This window comes from Orbicella faveolata, unplaced genomic scaffold, assembly GCF_042242905.1.
Source record: "Orbicella faveolata isolate gen_17 unplaced genomic scaffold, um_ofav_v1 contig_25, whole genome shotgun sequence".
Lineage (NCBI taxonomy): Eukaryota > Metazoa > Cnidaria > Anthozoa > Scleractinia > Merulinidae > Orbicella > Orbicella faveolata.
In genome coordinates, this window is record NW_028301553.1 from 2,994,623 (window position 1) to 3,015,432 (window position 20,810).

At 39.7% G+C, this 20,810-nt stretch overlaps 4 protein-coding genes across 4 annotated transcripts; 2 read left to right on the top strand and 2 right to left on the bottom strand.

Moving 5' to 3' along the window:
• Positions 1-1,500: 1,500 nt before the first annotated feature.
• LOC110042307 (adrenocorticotropic hormone receptor-like) lies at positions 1,501-4,497 on the bottom strand. Its single transcript, XM_020747669.2, has one exon. The coding sequence runs from the start codon at positions 4,387-4,389 to the stop codon at positions 3,367-3,369; it is 1,023 nt and encodes a 340-aa protein (XP_020603328.2). The 5' UTR covers positions 4,390-4,497; the 3' UTR covers positions 1,501-3,366.
• Positions 4,498-5,764: 1,267 nt separating this feature from the next.
• Positions 5,765-7,978, bottom strand: LOC149108565 (histamine H2 receptor-like). The gene has a single exon (XM_089294735.1). The coding sequence runs from the start codon at positions 7,371-7,373 to the stop codon at positions 6,477-6,479; it is 897 nt and encodes a 298-aa protein (XP_089150861.1). The 5' UTR covers positions 7,374-7,978; the 3' UTR covers positions 5,765-6,476.
• A 5,569-nt stretch (positions 7,979-13,547) lies between these two features.
• LOC149108566 (RYamide receptor-like) lies at positions 13,548-14,623 on the top strand. The gene has a single exon (XM_089293776.1). The coding sequence runs from the start codon at positions 13,571-13,573 to the stop codon at positions 14,621-14,623; it is 1,053 nt and encodes a 350-aa protein (XP_089149902.1). The 5' UTR covers positions 13,548-13,570.
• A 3,163-nt stretch (positions 14,624-17,786) lies between these two features.
• Positions 17,787-19,386, top strand: LOC149108567 (RYamide receptor-like). Its single transcript, XM_089294726.1, has one exon. It carries the CDS (start codon positions 17,839-17,841, stop codon positions 18,901-18,903), a length of 1,065 nt encoding a protein of 354 aa, XP_089150852.1. The 5' UTR covers positions 17,787-17,838; the 3' UTR covers positions 18,904-19,386.
• The last annotated feature ends 1,424 nt before the right edge of the window (positions 19,387-20,810 follow it).

Genomic DNA, 20,810 nt, shown 5'->3' on the forward strand with positions numbered 1-20,810 from the left:
CGCGCTGAGGTTTGTAGTTACGAAGAATATCGAACCAGCGACTGACACAACGTAGATGATTGTATCTGACGAAGGCTCAGTGTTTTGCCAGCGGAAATATAGTACACCTTAAAAAATCATCATACGTTGTATTGGTCTCTGTTTCGTATATTCTTCATTTTCCATGTGAAGCCGATTAGATCACTGTTGATCCAACATATCCCAGCTGGATCATCGTCTGCGGTTGCTTGCTTAAATATTTGATAGTCTTGGCTAATGGTTATGTCGGGCAAGAACTCTAGCGAGATCAATTCGTATAGCCTGGCTCATTGTAGTTGAAACTTTCTGAATTGACTTTTCTTTATCTCCTGGGCAGCGAAAAGTTAAAGAAGTGAATTCAACGAAAGATTAAGCCTCCGAAAACAATCGTCCTTCTCAGTTCGCTCCCGTCCCGAGTGGCGTTGGCGCCAAATAAGGACGGGTGTTTTCGCAGGCTACGAAAGATTGAATGGATCCCGATACTGGACTAATTACTAGGTCATACTGAATCCACCCTAGGGGATCACCAAGGACAGGACATAGAGCAACCTCCTTGGGGGAGTCCGAAGTTATAGGGGTAGGGAAGCTCCTAAAATTCTCAGTGAAAACCCGGCTAAGGGAGGTCATTTTGAACAAATAATAAAGAGCTATAGTCATATAATTAAAATAATAAAAGTGTTGTCATCGAATGTTTGCATGTACGTAAATTCTTCAGATGCAGCCCTTTTAAATACCGTGACAGGAGGCGAGCGACATTGGCGTTCAGAACACGCTATGTGGTGCCCGCTTAAAAGAAGGCCATCTGCATCCCTTTCTCGTGGGAAATCCCGTTTCTCCATTTCTCCTCCACCCCCCCCCCCCCCCCCCCGCCTTCCTCCCTCCAGTGGGAGCGACCAAATCCCGGGATTTTCCAGTTATTACTGAAAAAAATAAGCGAAGTTAGCGGAAGCCGGGATTCTGTTGTTGTAGTTTAATGCCTCTCCTCCGTTTGTGGCCACGAGGCATTGCACTCTGGCTTTTTTGCGTTAGGAGTCTATTCCATGTTCGCCCGGCCAGTGTCTAAATCCTACAAAGTTCTTATTTTCAGTTTGGATGTTGGTGATACACTGTAAGTGTTTTGTGCTCCTTGCCTGAAGATTAATACAATACTTTGTTTCACATCACAGCTGAGCGTCTTGTCAGAGAGCTATCGCGAAAACACCTGGCGAAAAGCAATATTTTGCCAAGATAAAGACTGATCATGAAAATTTTATCTATCTACAAAGCAATTCCGACAACATTAAAAATACATATTGATGAACGTGAACTCTACCTCGACTAAGATCCCGAAAGGCTGCGTAGAATCAGATAAAATCTATCGATCTATTTCTCCAAATAACATATTAATTTCAGCATCGAAGCAGTCAAGGTTTGGTGTATTCTAACCTCTCTGATAAAAATTGCTCAAGTTTTTGTGTTCATGCAAACAAACAGTTTTTGCAATGTCAATGATGATCATTTTAATTGTGGATATTACTAATATTATATTACACAGACAAGTTTTGTGTTTTGAACAAATTAACATGCAGAAAAGAGGCTATCAGTCTAGATCATAAACTGTCTTTCAGGTCATTTTCGAATTCTCGAATTGAGCTAGACTACAGATGTCTTAAAGTTTGTTTCCCAAATTATTCGCACTGACATTTCAACAGCTGACAAGCAATTAGTTGGATATTTTAATTTGATGACGTCACGACTTACTTGGCCTCAGTAAATATTGGCCCAGTGGCGGATCTAGGGGAGGGCCCCCCTAAAAAAAATATCACAGAAGGAAAAAAAGCCGGCAGGGCAAGCAAAACACCCCCTTCCCCCCTCCCCAAGCCAAAGGCCTGGATCCACCACTGTGGCCTATATAGATAGTACGCTCTGACCGACTGTAAGTGATGTTTGACTATACTATGATGTGTTAGCATCCTATATCTTCAAGGTGCACTAATATTCCGAAGTCATTTTATACCAAAGACCGTCGTCTTTGGTGGCCCCTAGAACCTACGTACTATAGAGACTTCAAACAAACTCTGACATATTCACGAGATCCTAAGTACAGTGAACCTAATCTGAATTTTAAATCACGCAAACTTATGCTTAGGCTTGTGCAAACGTCGTTGAAAAGATCGACCGCGTGAGACTGCAATTGCGTTGCAGGGTTTCAGTTTTTCTCAACCCTTGAAATTGATTCCAAAATAATAATAATAACATTATTCGTTATATGCTCTAAACGTTTTCTTTGGTTTTCTTGATATTTGTTTGAGTTTTAACAGACAGTCAGTATCAAATTTAAAACAATAAAACGCCTCTCAAACCATTTTACGGAAGGAAGTGGAGACATCAACAACAAAAAAAACATGCGGCAACTGATCTTTCAGATAATGAGAGTACAGTTTATGAAAGAATACCTCAGTGTTATACATCATGCCAGTCCAAAATGGTTTGGCACACCAAGGCATCACAAAGGTCATTATTAACTAAGGTATCGCAAGTTGTGCCAAAAACTTGTTTAGTTTTTATACTCCAGAGTGCTTCGAACATTTTTAATTGTCATAATTTCATATTGGTTTTGCGTTCTTTTTGACACTGTTTGAAAAACAAGCTAGAGACGGGCAGGCAGACATCTCTAATCACCAAAACAAAGAACATTATTGCCTGTATGAAATCAAATATTATGCTCAGATATGAATTTAAACAAACTTGTAAAAAATAACAAGCAGGTGGCACTTTGTAAAGATGAGCAGTTGCGAAGCTTTTAGTTTAGATGACGTCATATACAAAGGGCCAATTACGTAGTTTGGTACATGGAAAATTGATAGATCCAATCAGAAACCGCGTAATAGCCTGAGTGTCCGTCAATGGTCAATTCACGGGGAAGCTCCATTTGAGCCGCTAAATTATTTCGCGATCTGTTTTATGGATAAGAGGTCTGTGTGACCAATTGCCACAATGAAAAAGCTACGCCTCTTTTGAGTTCCATGTTGAAAATTAGCGACAGCGAGTTTTATCTGTTTGATATACATGACCCATATATAGCCTTTGATGTGAGTCGCTTCATGCCTTATCGATCTACCGAAAAGGGTATCTCACCCGCGCTTTTGTAACCTTCAGTTTGAAGGCATAAAAATTGTGTTTAAAATTAACTCAGCAATGCATCATTCTTGAACTAAAAAAACGAGAAAGACTTCTCCTGTTGATAAAATATCGATGCAATGCTAGATTCACCCTAAAGTTTCTCACAAAGGTAGCTCTCGCTGTATTTAGGGGATAGCAGGATATTATGCAAGGAAAACGTGTCTCAACTGCGTTGTTTGACTCAAGTTAAGTTTGAGTTTCCGCCGCATGCGTTGTCTCTAGCCCAGGGTTTCCACACATGCTAATGCTCGTGACATCTGGATCGATGGCATTCCTTCTCCTGAATCTGCAGCACCTATTAAAGACTGTACGAACAGCTCTTCTGTATTTTGGAATCCTCCAAGCGTAGACAAACGGGTCCAGGGAACAATTTAGGATTAGAAATCTATAGGCAATGTGAAGAAAAACTTGAAAACCTTTCGAAACGACGCAAACTGGACAAAAATTGCTCAAGTTGACTACCACAACATAAGGGAGAAAACTCACATAAAACAAGCAGAGAACGATGACAAATGCCTTCGTAGTCTTTATTTCTGCGCAGACTGTTTTAGAGTTCATTCTTTGGTTTCCAGGACCCACGTTTGTCATCCTTCGCGAGTGTGCTTCTAGCGCGCGAAATGTTTTCCAGTACAACAACGGGAGAACAATTAGCGGCAGCGATACGTGAAGATGACAATACAACAACTCGTAAACATCCTTTGGAATGGCTCGGGAAAAGCCGAGACCCACAAAACCGATGGCGTAGATCCAAAACAGACCTATGAGCGAGTTGACTCGTCTTGCTGTAACAATTCTGCGGTAGTTCAACGCTGCAGTGACAGCCAGCCATCGATCACACGCCATGGCTACAACATTACAACAGCCTACCATTATACTGGTGACAGCGATAACGATGTTCACCAAAAGATATTTCTCAAGCGATTTTGCCGTCCTACCCATAAACAGAAGCCCGTCGTATGCTGTTACTAGGAAGCCCGACAGAAATCCAGTCAGGAAATCTGCCACAGCCATATTTATCACCAGATTAGTGCTTGGCGAACGCAAGTTCCGATGAGGATTTTTGTAGATTATCACCAGCAAGAGAGAGTTGGCGACACTAGCTGTAAACGCCACGGAAAAATCGCCTAACATTAAAGCTAGGCGCCCATAATCAAGGCTAAAGCTAGAAGAAGTCCCGTTAGATTCAAACTGTGCGGTTGAAGAGTTCATTTTCTGGTCTAAGACCTATGCTGGTTGCAGTATGACCGTGACGCTGTTTTGTTCTTCCAAGATTCTCTAGATATTCACTTCAGTGTGCTTAAATACTGCAAAAATGACAAAAACAGGAAACGAAATGTTATAAAAATGTCGTTGCGATTATATGTAATTGTTTGCCTTAGTAAACAAAAAAATCAGATTAGTGCTGCAAATTTAATTTCAATTTCTCGAATTAGAATCTAAGCCAGAATTCGATTTCAAATTAAACTGCTGCAGGTAAAGTATAGTCAAAATAACCGTACACGGTAATATAGGTCTTATATAGACTAGTAAAATCCTAAAACTGTAACATAATGTGGCAAGGTAAAAACACTGAAATAATAATGAACTGCGAACACAAACGGTCAAATAGATAATATGAAAAGCCAAAACATCAAAGTTTCAAAGTGGAGGACACCGGGTATTTTTCCCAGGCACACAATGTTGTCCAGTGTTTGCAGACGGCTGTACTTGCGAATATTTCTTCTGCCGGTTAAACAGCATATGCTAGAAATAACAAATCTTACTCACGTCCACACTTAGCTTGTTTTCCTGAAATATAGTGCAACGCAAAACTTTTCTATCACCAATGATGTTGATGTCTTGTCAAACACTGCCCGAGAAGAGAAGTCTTAACTAATGACACTAATTAGTTAATTAAAATTTGTCAGCAGTTTTTAATTTTCTGCATCATGTTTTTTCCAATTTCAGCGGGATCCTTCACTCCAGGAAGCTTTTCTGTCAAACCTGTCATAATGCTTGTCATAAAGCTTGCGGTAATTGCGACAGCAGAGACTAAAATAGATATTTATATAAACATTTCTCAAATTTTTTTCGTCAGGTGTCTGTCATCATTTTCTAAGGAGTGTTGAAGGAAGTCGGAAAAGATATAGGACTTTTTCAACCGTATTTTAAGACTTCAATCTTTATCTATGCCTGTTATTAAAAATCTACCGTGACGACTCGAGTGACTGAACCGAAAATTCCTAATTTAATACAAAGTGAAGTGAAGTAAAATATGTTATTGAAACGTTCGTGATCTGATGAAAAGACGATAATTCTTCGTATCAGTAACATCAGGAAACCCTAACATGTGATTTTCAAGTGGTTAATTCTAGACTCTGTACGAATGTCGTGTTTTACTTCACAGCACAATTGTACCAAAATAATATGCAACAGCATCCGAAACGCAGCTGATCTAATCATGATTTGAGTCACGTGACTCTTCGTGTGTTTGCCACCGTGTTTCAGTTTCCCCGCGTTTGCCACCGGTTACAAGATTTCCCGCGCTTGTCACTGCTTGTCACCCGTTTTCTGGCTTTTTCAGATTGGTTCATGAAACTGTATCCGCCCCGGAGCCAAGAGAGATCGAGGGCTGGCTTACGTCAGTAACAAGACGTAATTTTGTAAATGAGCCCACAGTGTTCTTTACTGTATTACTGTCTCAATCTTCTCTGAAAATCTGATTGATGATATTTTTAACTATGAAGAAGAAAGTGGTGTACATGCATGTTAGTGAATGAGAAGTCTTAGATTATTAACATGATTCTCTGACCCAATTGGTAAACTCTGCGAAATTATCCACTTTCCATCTTTTCAGCATTTTAACCATAAACCAGATTATCAGCAGTTTTTCCATCTGGCTTGAATAAGTCAAGTTCAGTTTTGCGAGGTCTGTTTGAGACTCAAAAAACTGCAGTAAAAGGAATTTGAATGGCGATTACAAGAACTTTGAAAAGCTCTCCCACTTTTACCTGTTTATCCTTTTCAGGCTTGGCTGTAAAAGACAGTTCTTGTTATTTTTTTTTCGCTCATTAATTAACTAATCACAACCGCTTGTCTTAATTTATTCCGGCGGATTTTCAACATTATCCTTAACGAAACAAATTAGTTATAATAACTGGAGATTAGTTCTAGAAAGTAATGATGGATTTAAGTTGCCACTCAATATAATGAAATGTGTTTGGTATGTGACCGTGCTCTTTTCCCATAAGTTTTACGGTTCGTGAACGGTTTTTATTCTGCCGTACATTTCTGCTTCTCAGTCTCGGTTGTAAACTCTAGTTTGATTTACAACAGTTTAACGGTCTGCAGATTACGTCTTTCACTGCTTGCCTCACTTCTGCGATCCTCCAAAAGTAAAGAATTGGGTTCAGCGATGAGTTGAAATAGGTAAAAGTCACCACAAGGCGTCGTGCCATTTGCAAACCATCTCCATCGATTCCTCCATGAATTCTGAGCGTGGCCACAATAACAAACGGTATATAGCAAGCCACTATGGCTAACTGCACCCACCAAATGCTAGCCACTGTCCTCTTGTAGCGTTCAGTCCTTCCGCTTTTGAATTGTTCTCGGTGTACATGGTCTTGTTCTCGTTGACTGTGTAACTGTCTTTGCTGGGAGCGAAGCCTTAGATAGATCTTGATGTAAGAGAAAGCCGAGGTTACTAAAGAAATAATGACCAAGACTAGGACTACAGACCAAGCAATATCATTTCTCCAAACGTACAAACCCCCGCACGACACACCAATGAACCAAAACCAAGTTGTGAACATACAAACGCGCCTTGATGTTACAACGTGTCTGTATCTTAGTCCCATCAACAGCGCAAGCAGTCTGTCCACACTTATTGCAGTCGATGTGAGGATCGATACCACACATAAAATATAACTTGAAGAGGAGTTTACTCTGCCAACGATGTATAAAAAAAGCCGATTAAAGCTCACTTTTGGTACGTCAGACATAATAGCGACAGCAAAGAGTGGTTGCGTTATAAGACCAATGAACAGATCCGTGACTGCGAGACATCGAAACAGAAGTTTTGTCGGGGAGTGAAGAGAAGACACTTTATAAAGAGCAAACAGAATTAGTATGTTTCCCAAAATCGCGGTGATGGATAGAAACATATTTAGGGCTGAAAGGAAAACAGCTATGCCGATATAGTTTCCAGCCGCCATTGTTCTTGGCTTTTGGCATCTCTGTTCTTAGTCGCCGGTAACACGTCCAGTTTGTTAGGTAAGTAGAAAGCCTCGAAAATAAGACCTTGCAGCTGAAAAGATTCCCATCCTGTAAAATAGAACGTTACGAATTCTAATTTAACCGTTTCTCTGCCACTATTATTTCATTTCATTTCTAGCTTTCTGATTGGTTTACACGCTACTGTAAACAGCGAATAGTCATGGCTTCTTTACCTTATATGAAAAAAAGTGCCTGCTGTCATGTTATAATGTGTCGGCCTTTCAAACAGAAAACACACGGTTCAAAGTGAAAAATGTTTAATGCAAAATGTCTGCAAAAAAAAAACATGAACAACTGAATTAATACAAGTCGCACAACAATACTGCGAGAAGCAACCAATTTACGAGAAGATCCGAAACCTGCACATTTTGTGTCGAATGGTGTACACTGGACTGAAATATGTTAGCAGAAACACAGTCGCCATAATTTATCCCAAATACTGACGGAGCGAATGGATATATATATTTGTTAATTATCGGTAGCTTTAATTTAGAGCTCTACAAAGAGTATTAATTCTTAAGGAGAAAATATGCTATCCGACGCACTTTAACAAACTGCGTTCGCCGAGGACATTCAAAACTCCGACAATTGTTAAAATACTACTGGAAGAAACAGAAATGTGTTCAAGTGAGTGTTTCAGTCAGTAAAATGTGAGTTTAACAATTTTCACCAAGGAAAGCCTATTGTTATTATTTATTCTCAAAACTCTTCCACCTGTTCCTATTTTTAATTAAACTCGTTGCTCTTTGCGGCAACGGCCAACTTATTAAAAAGTCATTTGGAATAAAATCAAACAATAACGGCGACGCTGCAATTAGTCATTTTGGGGTCAATTTATATCGAGGCACGTGTCTTACCCCAAATTCTCCTTACTATATCACTTAATGGTTAAACAGCCACTGAGATAAGGAAAATTTATAATTGTTCAGTTATCAATGAAGCTGTAGGTATGTCCTGTACAACAGTGGTCCTTTTTCAGTCTCCGGTAATCAAGCTTGCCTAGCAGGCGCTTGCTTGAGTGACAAAGGTAGGAGCGATACCCGTGGACGAGAAGACGCGCGAGAGAAAAGTCTTCGCCGCGAGTGTGTCGCACCACTCCAGGTGCCTCACGGGCTATCTATCATCTCATTTCCGACGCCGCTAGTGGAATAAGTGTTAATTATCTGTGGGCTTCACAGCAATAGCTAAGCTTTCTTGAGCCGTGATCCACTCAATTTACAGCTATTGCGATTCTGCTTTAACATAGTAAAATTGTAACTTATGGAGAAAATGAAACTAAAATATTGACTGAATAACTAACTGACTGGCTAAATTTCAAAATTTTGGGTATTTTGCTTTGGCATTTTGACAAATTTTACGCAAATCAAACGTCCCTTATGATTCTGACAAACGCAATGGAAACGAACTATTTGTCTGCGACAAACATAGCTTCATGAAGGCCATTACTAACAACAGCAGTGTTAAAACTGTACTTATGTAACAAGTTTTTCTAGATTCCGACAGAACGGTAATCACGTAACGAAATAAATAAATTCTTAATCTAGTGAATGTTTTGATTAAAGACATTATTTTTGTTACGAAGGCAGAAATTATATTTAAGAAGTAAACAACGACAGAAAACACCAATTGAGCTGTCTCTGTTTATGATGGGAAGCTTTTATGTTTGTAAAAATGTTCAAACAACACTTAACTTGCACTGAGTGTAGTTATGCTCGTTCGCTAAATAAATAGCGATCTTCACTCATCTCAGTGAAGTGAACCTCAACAAATACCACGCTCATCCAACGAGTGACCAGCTAAAAGCTTGCTCTGACATTCTCTCCTCTACTCGGAATAGAACCAGTGAGAGCAGTATATTCTTTCCAACTTTGACGCTAGTTCCTGTAATCTTGCTGAAAGCCGTAAATAACTGTGGCTCCTTTCAAATACAGCTGAGCATTTTGCATTTTCATTCACAAGCTTTGACTTCGTAGACTTCGTAATTTCCATTGGAAAAGTGCTGAGCCACAATGCGGCCGGATTGCACAAGGCAAGAAACGTACGTTTTGATCCTTATTCTTAAATAAAACTAAAATGCGAACTTTCAAGAGATCGTTCTTCTCTTCTATTACGTTAAAAAAGTTCTTATCTTATGTTTATCTTATATTTATCTTATCTTATCTCGAAAGCCACTCGAAACTCGAAAGTTTATCTGAAGTCCAGTTTGTGATTGACAGCTGTTGTCTCGTTAGCCAATCAATTTATTTGAACCGGTTCTAACAAGGATTGTGATTGGCCTATTTTAGCGTGCCTTCTGAGATTGCGCAACTTTTCATTGTTTGGAAAATAAAGTTTGGTTTGAAAATATTAGCTGAATGTGTAGGGAAATCAAATCAAATAAAGAAACGTCTCGTATTTCCCCCTAAATGTCTTTCGTGCTCTACCGTTTCCTGCGTGCTTTACTGAACAGAACAGAGCACAGTCGAGACTTCTTTATTTGTTAATCGTAGTCAAATTTCATTTACCATAGAAAACTGGTCTGTGAACTAAGAGTCCCATAGATTATCTAGTGAATAGAGCTTCCTGTGGAAACTGTCAACTGCAAATTGAAACAGAAAGTAATCGTAACACTACAATGGTCACATGTTAATATATATGTCAGCTGAAAAGACTTAGCATGAATTACAACGAAAAGTATCTAACTTCAATTGTTAACTACCAAAAATCACTTTATACCTTACCTTTCTTCCAGTTCCCTTATTTTAATTCTAACTATAGTTTAGCTGCGTGAAAAATAATTGCATTTAAATTTAAGTCTTTGACTATGAGCAAAATGGAAGGGATGAATAGCTAGGAAAAGGTTTTGACTGCATACCGAGGCATAACTGGTCAAAACAAGGCTGGAGATGAAACACAGGACAACAACAAAACGAGGCATGTTCTGCCTTTGATTGGCTCCGAACAAAATTAAAACTGAATTTACGAGCAAACCATCTGCTCTCATATTTTAGTCTTCTTTTTGAGCACAAATCTTTCTGAATTATTTATATCATAAGATATACCCACCCTTTCTCGTAGACAGGAACATTTATCCACCGCAGCTGAATTCGTGCATAGTGTGTTTTTGTACGGTGGGCGAGTATGAATGCAACGGTAAATCCAGGTAAGTACAGATCGGATCAGAACAGCTTTGCCATCTGCCATTTTACCAGTCAGTAGGGAAAATGCCAGCGACTTGTTTTCCTAATTTTATTTATAAAAGGGAAAAAACCATAGGTTTTGCGAAAATCTCTTCAAGTGAAATCTTCACAAGGTCGAAAGGACTTTGGAGATAGCTTATTTCTGTAGATACAGATTGTTAACAGACTGTGAGTGTTTTATTAGTCTTCAACAACATCACCTGGGATTACATACCTGATAAACACGCTTCTTTTTTCTGACACGTAAGTAACATGTTTCAGACTATGGAGTTGAACTGATCGTTGTGTCAAATGTGTTGTCTTAAAGCTTCTTTTATTAAATAGATGTGGTTAGCCAGTGTGACTCAGGTTAACTGACAATCTGTCAAGAGGTCTATCACCACTTAGTATTCTGTACTGAAACTTCTTGGGTTTGTTTTTGTTAATTTGAGTCATGAGGGAACACACTGCGCTTCAACTGTAAATTCCTAAATTGGTTAATTTTATGCCGGTAAATATCTAAACTTTCTACTGAAGACACCACAGGAAATCTACCAAATCATTCATAGCGAATCATATTTGCATACAAGTGTTTCCTCTTTGTGTTCTCTTTGTGCCAAATTTTATTGCTTGGAGCATTCTGCTTATTTTCTATCACGAGGAGACCCAACGATATCTTCAACCGCGTTCTCATAAACTCGTTAAAGTACCCATTCTTTCAAGCGATTTTTGGCGCAGTGTTTGTCATAATTTCCACTCAATTTTGTCTCGCCTAGATTTCCAACTCAAATTCGTGCTTGTAAACCTGCTGCGACTTTTGACAAGGATTTGAATGCAAATCGGTCGAAATTTCAACGTGATAAAGCTTGTGGTTTCAAACTAATTACGAGAAAAAACAAAGCGGGTATACATACTCTGATACAAACTACATTATCTGTTCGTTTTATCACACTTAATAAAAAACTATCGCACTCAAATTGCGCTGAAATGGAAGCTGGTTGCACGAGAGCGGCAAATATTACACCACTAATAATGACATTGATAATATCGGCATGCTGATTGGCTAAGAGCGCGTCAATTAAAACTAAACAGTGCAGAAAGTTGAGTGCAAAGCGTTGAAATTGAGTGCAGAAAGTTGAAATTAAATTGCATGTATATTATCAGCAAGTAATTGCATGATTTTTCTCGTGAATTTAGAGTAATTAAACACTCGTAAATTTTTCGAACTTTTTGGGTTTTATTACAAGTTTGGTGTTATTGTATCTTAAGAACTTATTATTTTGAGATCTCCTTTAATTTAGAGGTAACCAGAAAATGACTCGAAATATCATGAGATATTAAAAATGTGTCGAACATATTTAGCACTGTTGTGCTAATTGGGAATACTGTGTAAATAAATAACCAAATAGTGCAAATAATACTGCAACTATTATGACATATTGCTCCATAAGAAAGGTTACCCATAGTAAAGCCCTGGTCAAACGGACTCGCAAGTAGACGCAAGTTCTCAACTTGCGTCTACTTGCGACTCCGTTTGGCCAGGCCTTGCGCGCACTTGCGTTGACTTGCAATGACTTGTGCTTACTTTAGTCGAGATCAAATTTGCACGCAAGTCGACGTAAATTTTTCACCGTTTGGTCACCCAACCCAGGTCAACGCAAGTTGAGTGACGTCCATTTAAGGTGGCTGAACACAGTTTTTAATACCTGTGTTTCATTCACCTTTTTCTCTAAAACCCTCGATCCCTCGGTCGCCAAAAATGGCAGCAAGCAAGTCGACAACACAAACTTTGGTTTTTTGATGGTTAAGCTGACGTATGTGCCGTTGCCATGGCAACATGAATAAATATAAACAGGCCTTTAAAATAGGTTTTGTTTATTTGAGGAAACTCTAGTCATTAGATTTTCTTTATAATTTGCATGCAACAAGCTTGTAACGATTCTATCAAGTTAACACCATTTTGCTAATAATTTAACAGAGATCTTTAATTATCTCTTGTTTAACGTTGACTGGAATATCTAGAATTTCCTTTGTTAAAGTTCAGTTATTTTCAATACTCCAGTTACTTATTTCCTAAAGTATTTTTCTGCCAAATTTCGTGAAATTCTAATGAGTGGTTCTCGAGAAATAGGCATATTTCCGAGAGTACAATTTTTCATTCAATCGCAACTTTTGACTTACTACGCATGCACTGCATTTAACTGGGTTCTTTCGGTAACAAAGAAAAAGCTGAGAATTGCTGGGTTCTTTTCATCGTTACCTTTTCTAACGTATCTTTGTAATAAAAGACTCAAGCCATCAATGCACTGCGTTCAATTACAGAGAAAAATAGCACAGATAGTGCGGGTGTTGAGTAAATAAAACGATCGCTACATTGACACCATGTTTGTTTTTTGCAATCCTTGTGCGCGCGCGAAGACGGTGTTCGGCCACCTTAACCTATTATTAGCCAATAAAATACAGGATATGTCTGCCTTGAAATGGGTTTTTTTGCGACCTGCGTATACTTGCGAGGAAACTTGCGAGTCCGTTTGGCCACCCAACGCAAGTCTCTACGCAAGTTCAACTTGTGGCTTCTTGCGACTACTTGCGAGTCCGTTTGACCAGGGCTTTACACTTGCTTACATTCAAGTTTATTTCAGTCTCAACTCTCTCACGCGAGGATAGAAAATCAGAGCATAATCAGAGCCAAAGGCTTAAAATTTTTAGGTATTTTATATTCAAAAAAAAAAATCTTTTGTTTTTGGAAGGAAAAAGTAGCCATTTGGGTCAAGTGACCACATGGGAGTGACTATAATAAAAAAATAAAAAGAGTGAACAGGAACGAACTTTTGCTGAGGTTATTGGAAGAAACGTTAAATTTAAAAAATGGCATACCAATTCGGTTACAACCGTATAATTTGCCCAAAAGCCTGTATTTTTATCCAAAAGGGCCACCAAAATAACAATGATAATTCTGTTCATCAACAGGATATTCCATGCCTGCTAATATGACGAGTAACTCTACAGAAGCGCCTCCTGAGGGATTCCAGTTCCCGCGCAACATTCAGATCGGAGTCACAATCCTTGCCGTCATTGTTTTTATCCTGGCAATGATCGGTAATATTCTGGTGATTTACATCGTGTTCACAGTAAACCACATGCGCAGCTCAACAAACACTCTCATCGCCAACATGGCCTTTGCCGATCTTCTCATGACCATAGATATCCCGTACATACTCAAATGGCCCTACGTGTTGAATAAATGGTTTGGCACGTTCATGGGTACTGTGTTATGCAAGTTCCTTCACGCTGCTCAGGTGGGATCCCTGGCAGCCTCAGTGTTCAGTCTAGTGACGATTTCCCTCGATCGCAGTTTTGCCATCCTATTTCCCATGAAAAAAATAATGACTCGAAACGTTGTACGTTTCGCGATCGCCATGACGTGGCTAGGAGCGCTGGCGTTAATGCTTCCACTTATGATAGCCACCAAGAATATACAGCTGGAGGGAGGGGATGGTATGATTTGCGACGAGTACTGGCCAGAAACCATGTCACCAAAAGCCTACATCACAGCCCTTTTTGTTACTGCTTACGTCATTCCACTGATAATCATCGCCTTAGTCTACTGTCTGGCTGGCTTACGTCTTTGCAACAGAAAGCTCCCAGGACATCAAAATCCGACAGCACACAAAAAAGTCCAGGACTCGAGCAGACGCGCGACTACAATGTTGATAACAGTGGCTGTCATTTTCGCTCTCTCGTGGCTTCCGTTTCAAGCTCTGGAGATGATAAGAATTTACGAGCAAACCCTTTTGTTCGAAATTCCCATGAAAGTCCGTTTTGTCATCCCATGGTTTGGTTATTGTAACAGCGCTATTAATCCAATTCTTTATGTGATATTCTCAGGCAATTATCGCCGCGAGTTTTATCGAATTCTCTGCAGGGGGACAACTCAGCAAGGCCGTTCCAAGGCGGCTGTTGATGCTGGATACACTCCGCGTCAAAGACGACATCGTGCCAGTGGAGAAACTGGAGAGTTCCATCGATGAGGACGTTCGAGCTAATTGTTTCTGAGCATCCCTACTGCGCTCACAAATTCACATGCCACGTCATGCATCGAGCGCGCCCTATAAGGCAGATGGCCTTACCTGGATTTAACGATCTTGGACGTTTGGTGAAGCCTATTTTTCTTTTGATGGATCATTTTCTCTACCGATTTTCTACGTTTAGCGAAAAAATTAAGAAAAACTATTGACTAGAAGTTTGATTTTTTTGAAAAATGCCCCATCGAACTCCGTTCTTTTTATCTCTTCGTTTATCTATGCGGCGGTTTCAAATGCCTCTTGAAGAGTAAGTTTTGTGAAAACGTTGGCACCATGTGGAATTATTTACGCAACAGACCCACTTCTACAAACCATGATTACATTACTTACTTAAGATCGCTTTCGATATTTTTAACTATAAACCCCTGTAGACCATGCTGAATTACGTGCACGAATTTTTCAAAATCAGGATAGTTTTCCACACGCTTTATCTCTGAAACGAAGTCGGTGACCCCCAATTTTTTTGGCGAATTGCATTTCTGACACAAGGAACTCATTATCAAACTGCAATAAAAATTCTAAAAAGATCTATCGACTAGAAAATTTTCGCGCGAACGTCCTTAAGCCATAGTGGGTCGCCTAGCTGGCTTGACACCAGGCCTCCCCTCATTTTCGGTGGCGGGTCGAGATAAAGATATCCCGGTAGCCGTTCAACATTTAGAGCAGAAAAACGCACTGCGCAGCTTTCTGCGCATACCTAGCCCTACTTGCGGGTTCAAGTAATAATGCAAGCTGCAATTGTTCGCAATGGTTGGAAAGAGCGGCGGACTTTAATAAGGTACGCAGGGATGTCGCTCGGTTGATTTATTTATACTTGGGCAAGCATGAATGTTTTTCGGCATTTCACTGTTAAGAAAACAAGTCTCCCCTTGTCTGCTGTGAGGCTCTCTTGCTTATATATTTAGCGCGTAGCTTATATGGATGCAATATGTAAAGAGTGTTGGTGGATAAAATGTGTCTTGGCAACGAAATTTCTTGTATACCATGGGGAAATAAAGGGTTCGGAAACCGTCTTTAGCTTAATTTTGTGCGAAAAAAAATTGATTTCCCACGAAAACAATACCCCAGCTTTCCATTAGTGACGTTAAAATGCTGCTGCTTATCGGGAATATTGGGAAAACGTACAAAGTTCGTAACCTTTTTTGTTTATACGATCGACGAAATTCCCACCATTTTTTCAAACTTGGAGCCTGGTGCACAGTCAAAACTCGCGCATGCTTATTACGTTTTTCCACTTTGAACGTTCAACACTGTTGAATCTCTTTTACATTCGAGGACTGTGCGTGAGGGAGTGAATAGTGATAAACACGCAAGATGAATCAGCTTGCTCGTGACAAACAATACTTGAAGCTCATAAAGAACGCCAATCCTTTAAAACAAGTCAAATTTTAAAAGTATACAAAAACACTCGAGGTTTCTAAAATGAGATTGGGCTGACAGAATTTCACCATGCGTGAACTTTCTGGTTTTATTAAGACATTTTCTTTTCCTTTTTTTCAACCTTTCTTCGAGTTAACTCACATTGTTTAACGATGTTAAGCTCATGACACGCGTGCTACTGACGACTTACCTTTAATTGGTTTCGAGCAAATACAATTTACAAGTTTGCCATCTACTATCATCTTCTGTTCCATCTTATGTCAGAGCAGTCATCTGTTCAATTCAAATTACACAATTCATGAGTAATCTTTCCTTTTGGACAGGGCATTTTGTCGCTCGCAGAATCGCAATTAAGGTGTTGCTTTGTGAAGCGGACGAGAATGAACACAACGGCAAACCAAGGTAAGTAATAAAATGCAAGATTAAAATAGTTTTTTCCTCCTCTTCCCTTTATTTGCAACAAAGATGAAAGCGCTAATTGCTGGTGTGCAATTGGAACGAGCGTATACAAGTTTTTCTGCTCACCTACCACTTATGTCCTAGTATATATGGGATACCTTCATTTGAGCTAATCTACTACAGTTGTGACGCTTAGAGACACCATGACCTTTGTAGATCTTGCCGTGAGTTATGTGCAGTAATTTTGCGAGAAAACAAACCGAAGAAATTATGCCCTTGTGGGGCTCGAGTACAGCCGGCCTTCAGAATGCCAGGAAGGAGTAATTAAAACAGTTGGTTTTTGTATTTTTGCAGTTTTTTAAGCTTTCAACAACAACTCTTTTTCACCTGAGTTGATGGTGCGCGTTTTTTTTTTTTTTTTTTCACCCAATATCGATTGAAATACATTAGAACTAAGGTTGTCTGCAAGGTTTAGATCGTATAGTATTAATGTCACAGCGAATCGAAAGGCTATAGACCAGTAAAGTTTGTCACCAACATCTGGTCCAAAATTGCTTGCGTTTTACATTTTAACTTCTTCTGTAAACAATGCCGTTTTAAATTGTTTATTTTGCAAGCTGGACTGACAACCAAATGCGTACGAGTCGATCGACACATCCGCACACATTAAGTGCATTTCAACTTTGTTCTCAATTTATGTGATATTCTTAGAGAATTTTCGTCGCCAGTTTTCTTGGATCTTGTTACGAAAAATTGTCTAAGTTAAGCTTCCAGGACTTTCCATAGAGCAGTGTAGGTGTATCACTCTCATAGAAAACAGCCAGATTCAGGTTAACAATTTGGTCTTGGGTGATTTACGTTGTAGAAGCAAGACTGTGGAGCGATATGAATAAAAAAGAAAGTGAAACCGGCAAATCGCAAAAGAAGGATCAAGATTTACGTTGAAATTCTTTAACGCGAAGTTTTTGTTGATTTTGCTGCGAAGAAAACGAAGTTACAACACGGAATGCGCGCTGAGTGAACGACAATTAGAAATAAACAGATGGCCTGGATACAACTCTTCTCCAAAACCAAAAGCACAATATTTTTAAAATTCAATGGAAGTTAATGGAGAACCTAGCTCATGTTGTCAGATTATTACCCTCTAAAAACGTTTTCTCAATTATTTTTACAAAACTGGTATAGTCAGCTTATTTTCTTGGCATCTGACAAGCGCGTAACGTTGCGAACATGAGAGAAGGAGAGACTTCAAGCTGAGTCTACTTGTCCGAAAAGGTTCTTATTTTATTTTCTTTTATTAAAAAGAATGAGGCAAAGGCCCTGATGACAAGGCGCTCATTTTCTCTTACTAATGTTTATTCTTTTCATGATTAGGATTTTTCATGCTTCCTAACATGACGAATAATGCCACAGATGCGCTTCCTGTGGGATTCCAGGTCCCGCGCAACATTCAGATCGGAGTCACAATCCTTGCCGTCATTGTTATCATCCTGGCAATGATCGGTAATATTCTGGTGATTTACATCGTGTTCACAGTAAACCACATGCGCAGCTCAACAAACACTCTCATCGCCAACATGGCCTTTGCTGATCTTCTCATGACCATGGATATTCCCTACATACTCAAATGGGTCTACGTGTGGGATAAGTGGTTTGGCACGTTCATGGGCACAGTGTTATGTAAGTTCTTTCACACTGCACAGGTGGGATCCCTTGCAGCCTCAGTGTTCAGTCTAGTGACGATTTCCCTCGATCGCAGTTTTGCCATCCTATTTCCCATGAAAAAAATAATGACTCGAAACGTTGTGCGTTTCGCGATCGCCATGACGTGGCTAGGAGCGCAGGCGTTAATGCTTCCACTTATGATAGCTACCAAGAATATACAGCTGGAGGGAGGGGACGGTATGATTTGCCGAGAGTATTGGAAAACGATGTCATACAAAGGCTACTTCATGACAGTCCTTCTTGTTACTGCTTACGTCATTCCACTGATAATCATCGCTCTAGTCTACTCTCTGGCTGGGTTACGTCTTTGCAGCAGAAAACTCCCAGGACATCAAAATTCGACAGCACACAAAAAAGTCCAGGACTCGAGCAGACGCGCGACTACAATGTTGATAACAGTGGCTGTCATTTTCGCTCTGTCGTGGCTTCCGTTTCAAGCTTTGGAGATGATAAGAATTTACAAGCCAACCCTTTTGTTCGAAATTCCCATGAAAGTCCGTTTTGTCATCCCATGGTTTGGTTATTGTAACAGCGCTATTAATCCAATTCTTTATGTGATATTCTCAGGCAATTATCGCCGCGAGTTTTATCGAATTCTCTGCACGGGGACAAGTCAGCAAAGCCGTTCCAAGGTGGCTGTTGATGATGGATACACTCCGCGTCAAAGACGACATCGTGCCAGTGGAGAAACAAGCAACCTTGAGTTGGACACTTATCTTTAGCCAGTTTGTGGCAAGAGACCTGGGCTGCTAAAAGCAAACAGGCAGACCGGTCGACCGAGTGATCGAAAGACAGACTCGCAGGCAGGCACGCAGACTTATTAGCTAATCGGCTAGTTTGCCGAATGACTGGCTACCTGAGTAATTGAATTACAAACTGACAAACAGACAGACAAACAGATAGACAGGCTGGTGTGGGCAAGCAGGAAGGCAGACTGACTGACTGGTTGGCTGAATGACTGATGGACGACTGATTGACATATAGACAGGTAGACATACAGACAGACAGACAGACAGACAAACAGACAGACAGACAGACGGACAGGAAGAGACTTACTGAAGCATGACCCACCGATTGACTGACTTATTGACCGACGGGTATCATTGTTCGTTAGATCCAGAAATTAGTCGTAATAAGGAGATGGTGGTAAAGCATATGCTAACACTTGTCACTAAATTAGTGTGCTGGCGACAGTTATGATTAGAGATTCCATGAGCAATTCAAAACTCTGCTCTCCATTCAATCTTAATTAGCTCGAAAGGAATTCTTTTTAGGGTTAGGGTTAGGTTAAAGATCGTTAAAAGTGTAAGGATTTGTAAAATGTTAAATAGTAGTTAGAATCGTGTTCATTTATTGAGTTAAACACATCGCTGATGTACTCTTTCCAATTTTGTCGTATCATGTTCAGTCGAAGTGGTGACTTCAAACTCAAACAAGTAACAATGGTTAGAACTTCACTTAAGGATTTCTTAAGATTCAGCTTTCGGTGAGATAAAGATTGAAATCAATGAACCCCAAGATGATATTAACTGTTACGTTAAGTCAGAGGGCATTTTATTTCTTATTTGGAAAACACTGTAGTTCAGCTTATAAACCACACTGTCCTTTGCAGAGTAAAAGGGGAACAATGCTTGAAATTAAACGAGATCAAATGTCCCATTATAACTTGTACAGTAGCTGTGAGTAGGTAAAGGGCTAAATCAAGATATGTGATAGGCTTGGATGTTATCTAAGTTACATTAAACAGGACGTTGTGACGATGTTAAAAAAATGTTTTACTTATCTTTACACACAACCACTGCACTGATTTTCGCTGTTCTTAATTCTATATAGTTCTCAAGAGGGCTTGAAGCCTATGTAATGTAAATCATGTATAAATGTAATGTAAATGTAATTCTTATTCATAGTGGTCATGCACTTAGCTATACAAGCACTAAGCTTAGCTAGTTTACAGGCATGCCACTGAAACAAAGGAAACAATTGAATTATTTCAAATAAACTCAACATAGTTAAAATTCCCAACTGGCAGGAGGCAGACCAGTTGGCTATTTACAAAGCGTGACCGAGCATTTGAACTCGGGACTACCGAGAAACAAAACCCGCTAGTGGCAGGATGGAGACCTTGAACCCGGGACCTCCGGATTACAACACCAGCGCCCTAAACTACTCGGGCACGCTGCCTCCGTAATTGTTTACCTTTTGTTCTTTGTTAAACATAACGAAAGAATAGGCGCTAGTCAATAAAACCCTGATTTTAACCGCTTCTTGCTTACATTTTGCGAGAGTTCTCTGGATGTTGCCTGTATTACGACATAGTGGGTCGCCCGGCTTGACCCCCCAGACCGCGCCTCATTCTCGGTGGCGGGTCGGAATTAAAGATATACCGGTATCCGTATAACTTTGTTGAATCTCTTTAGATTCGAGGACTACGCGTGAGGGAGTGAATAGTGATGAACACGCACGATAAATCAGCGTGCTTGTGACAAACAATACTTGAAGCTCTAAGAACGCCAATCCTTTAAAACAAGTGAAGTTTTAAAAGTATACAAGAAACTCGAGGTTTATGAAATGAGATTGGGCTGACAGAATTTCACCATGATTGAGCTTTCTGGTTTTATTAATATCATTT

Bases quoted from the DNA above. Each gene is read 5' to 3' on its own strand.
- LOC149108567 (XM_089294726.1), top strand. From the start codon at position 17,839: ATGCTTCCTAACATGACGAATAATGCCACAGATGCGCTTCCTGTGGGA.
- LOC149108566 (XM_089293776.1), top strand. From the start codon at position 13,571: ATGCCTGCTAATATGACGAGTAACTCTACAGAAGCGCCTCCTGAGGGA.
- LOC149108565 (XM_089294735.1), bottom strand. From the start codon at position 7,373: ATGGCGGCTGGAAACTATATCGGCATAGCTGTTTTCCTTTCAGCCCTA.
- LOC110042307 (XM_020747669.2), bottom strand. From the start codon at position 4,389: ATGAACTCTTCAACCGCACAGTTTGAATCTAACGGGACTTCTTCTAGC.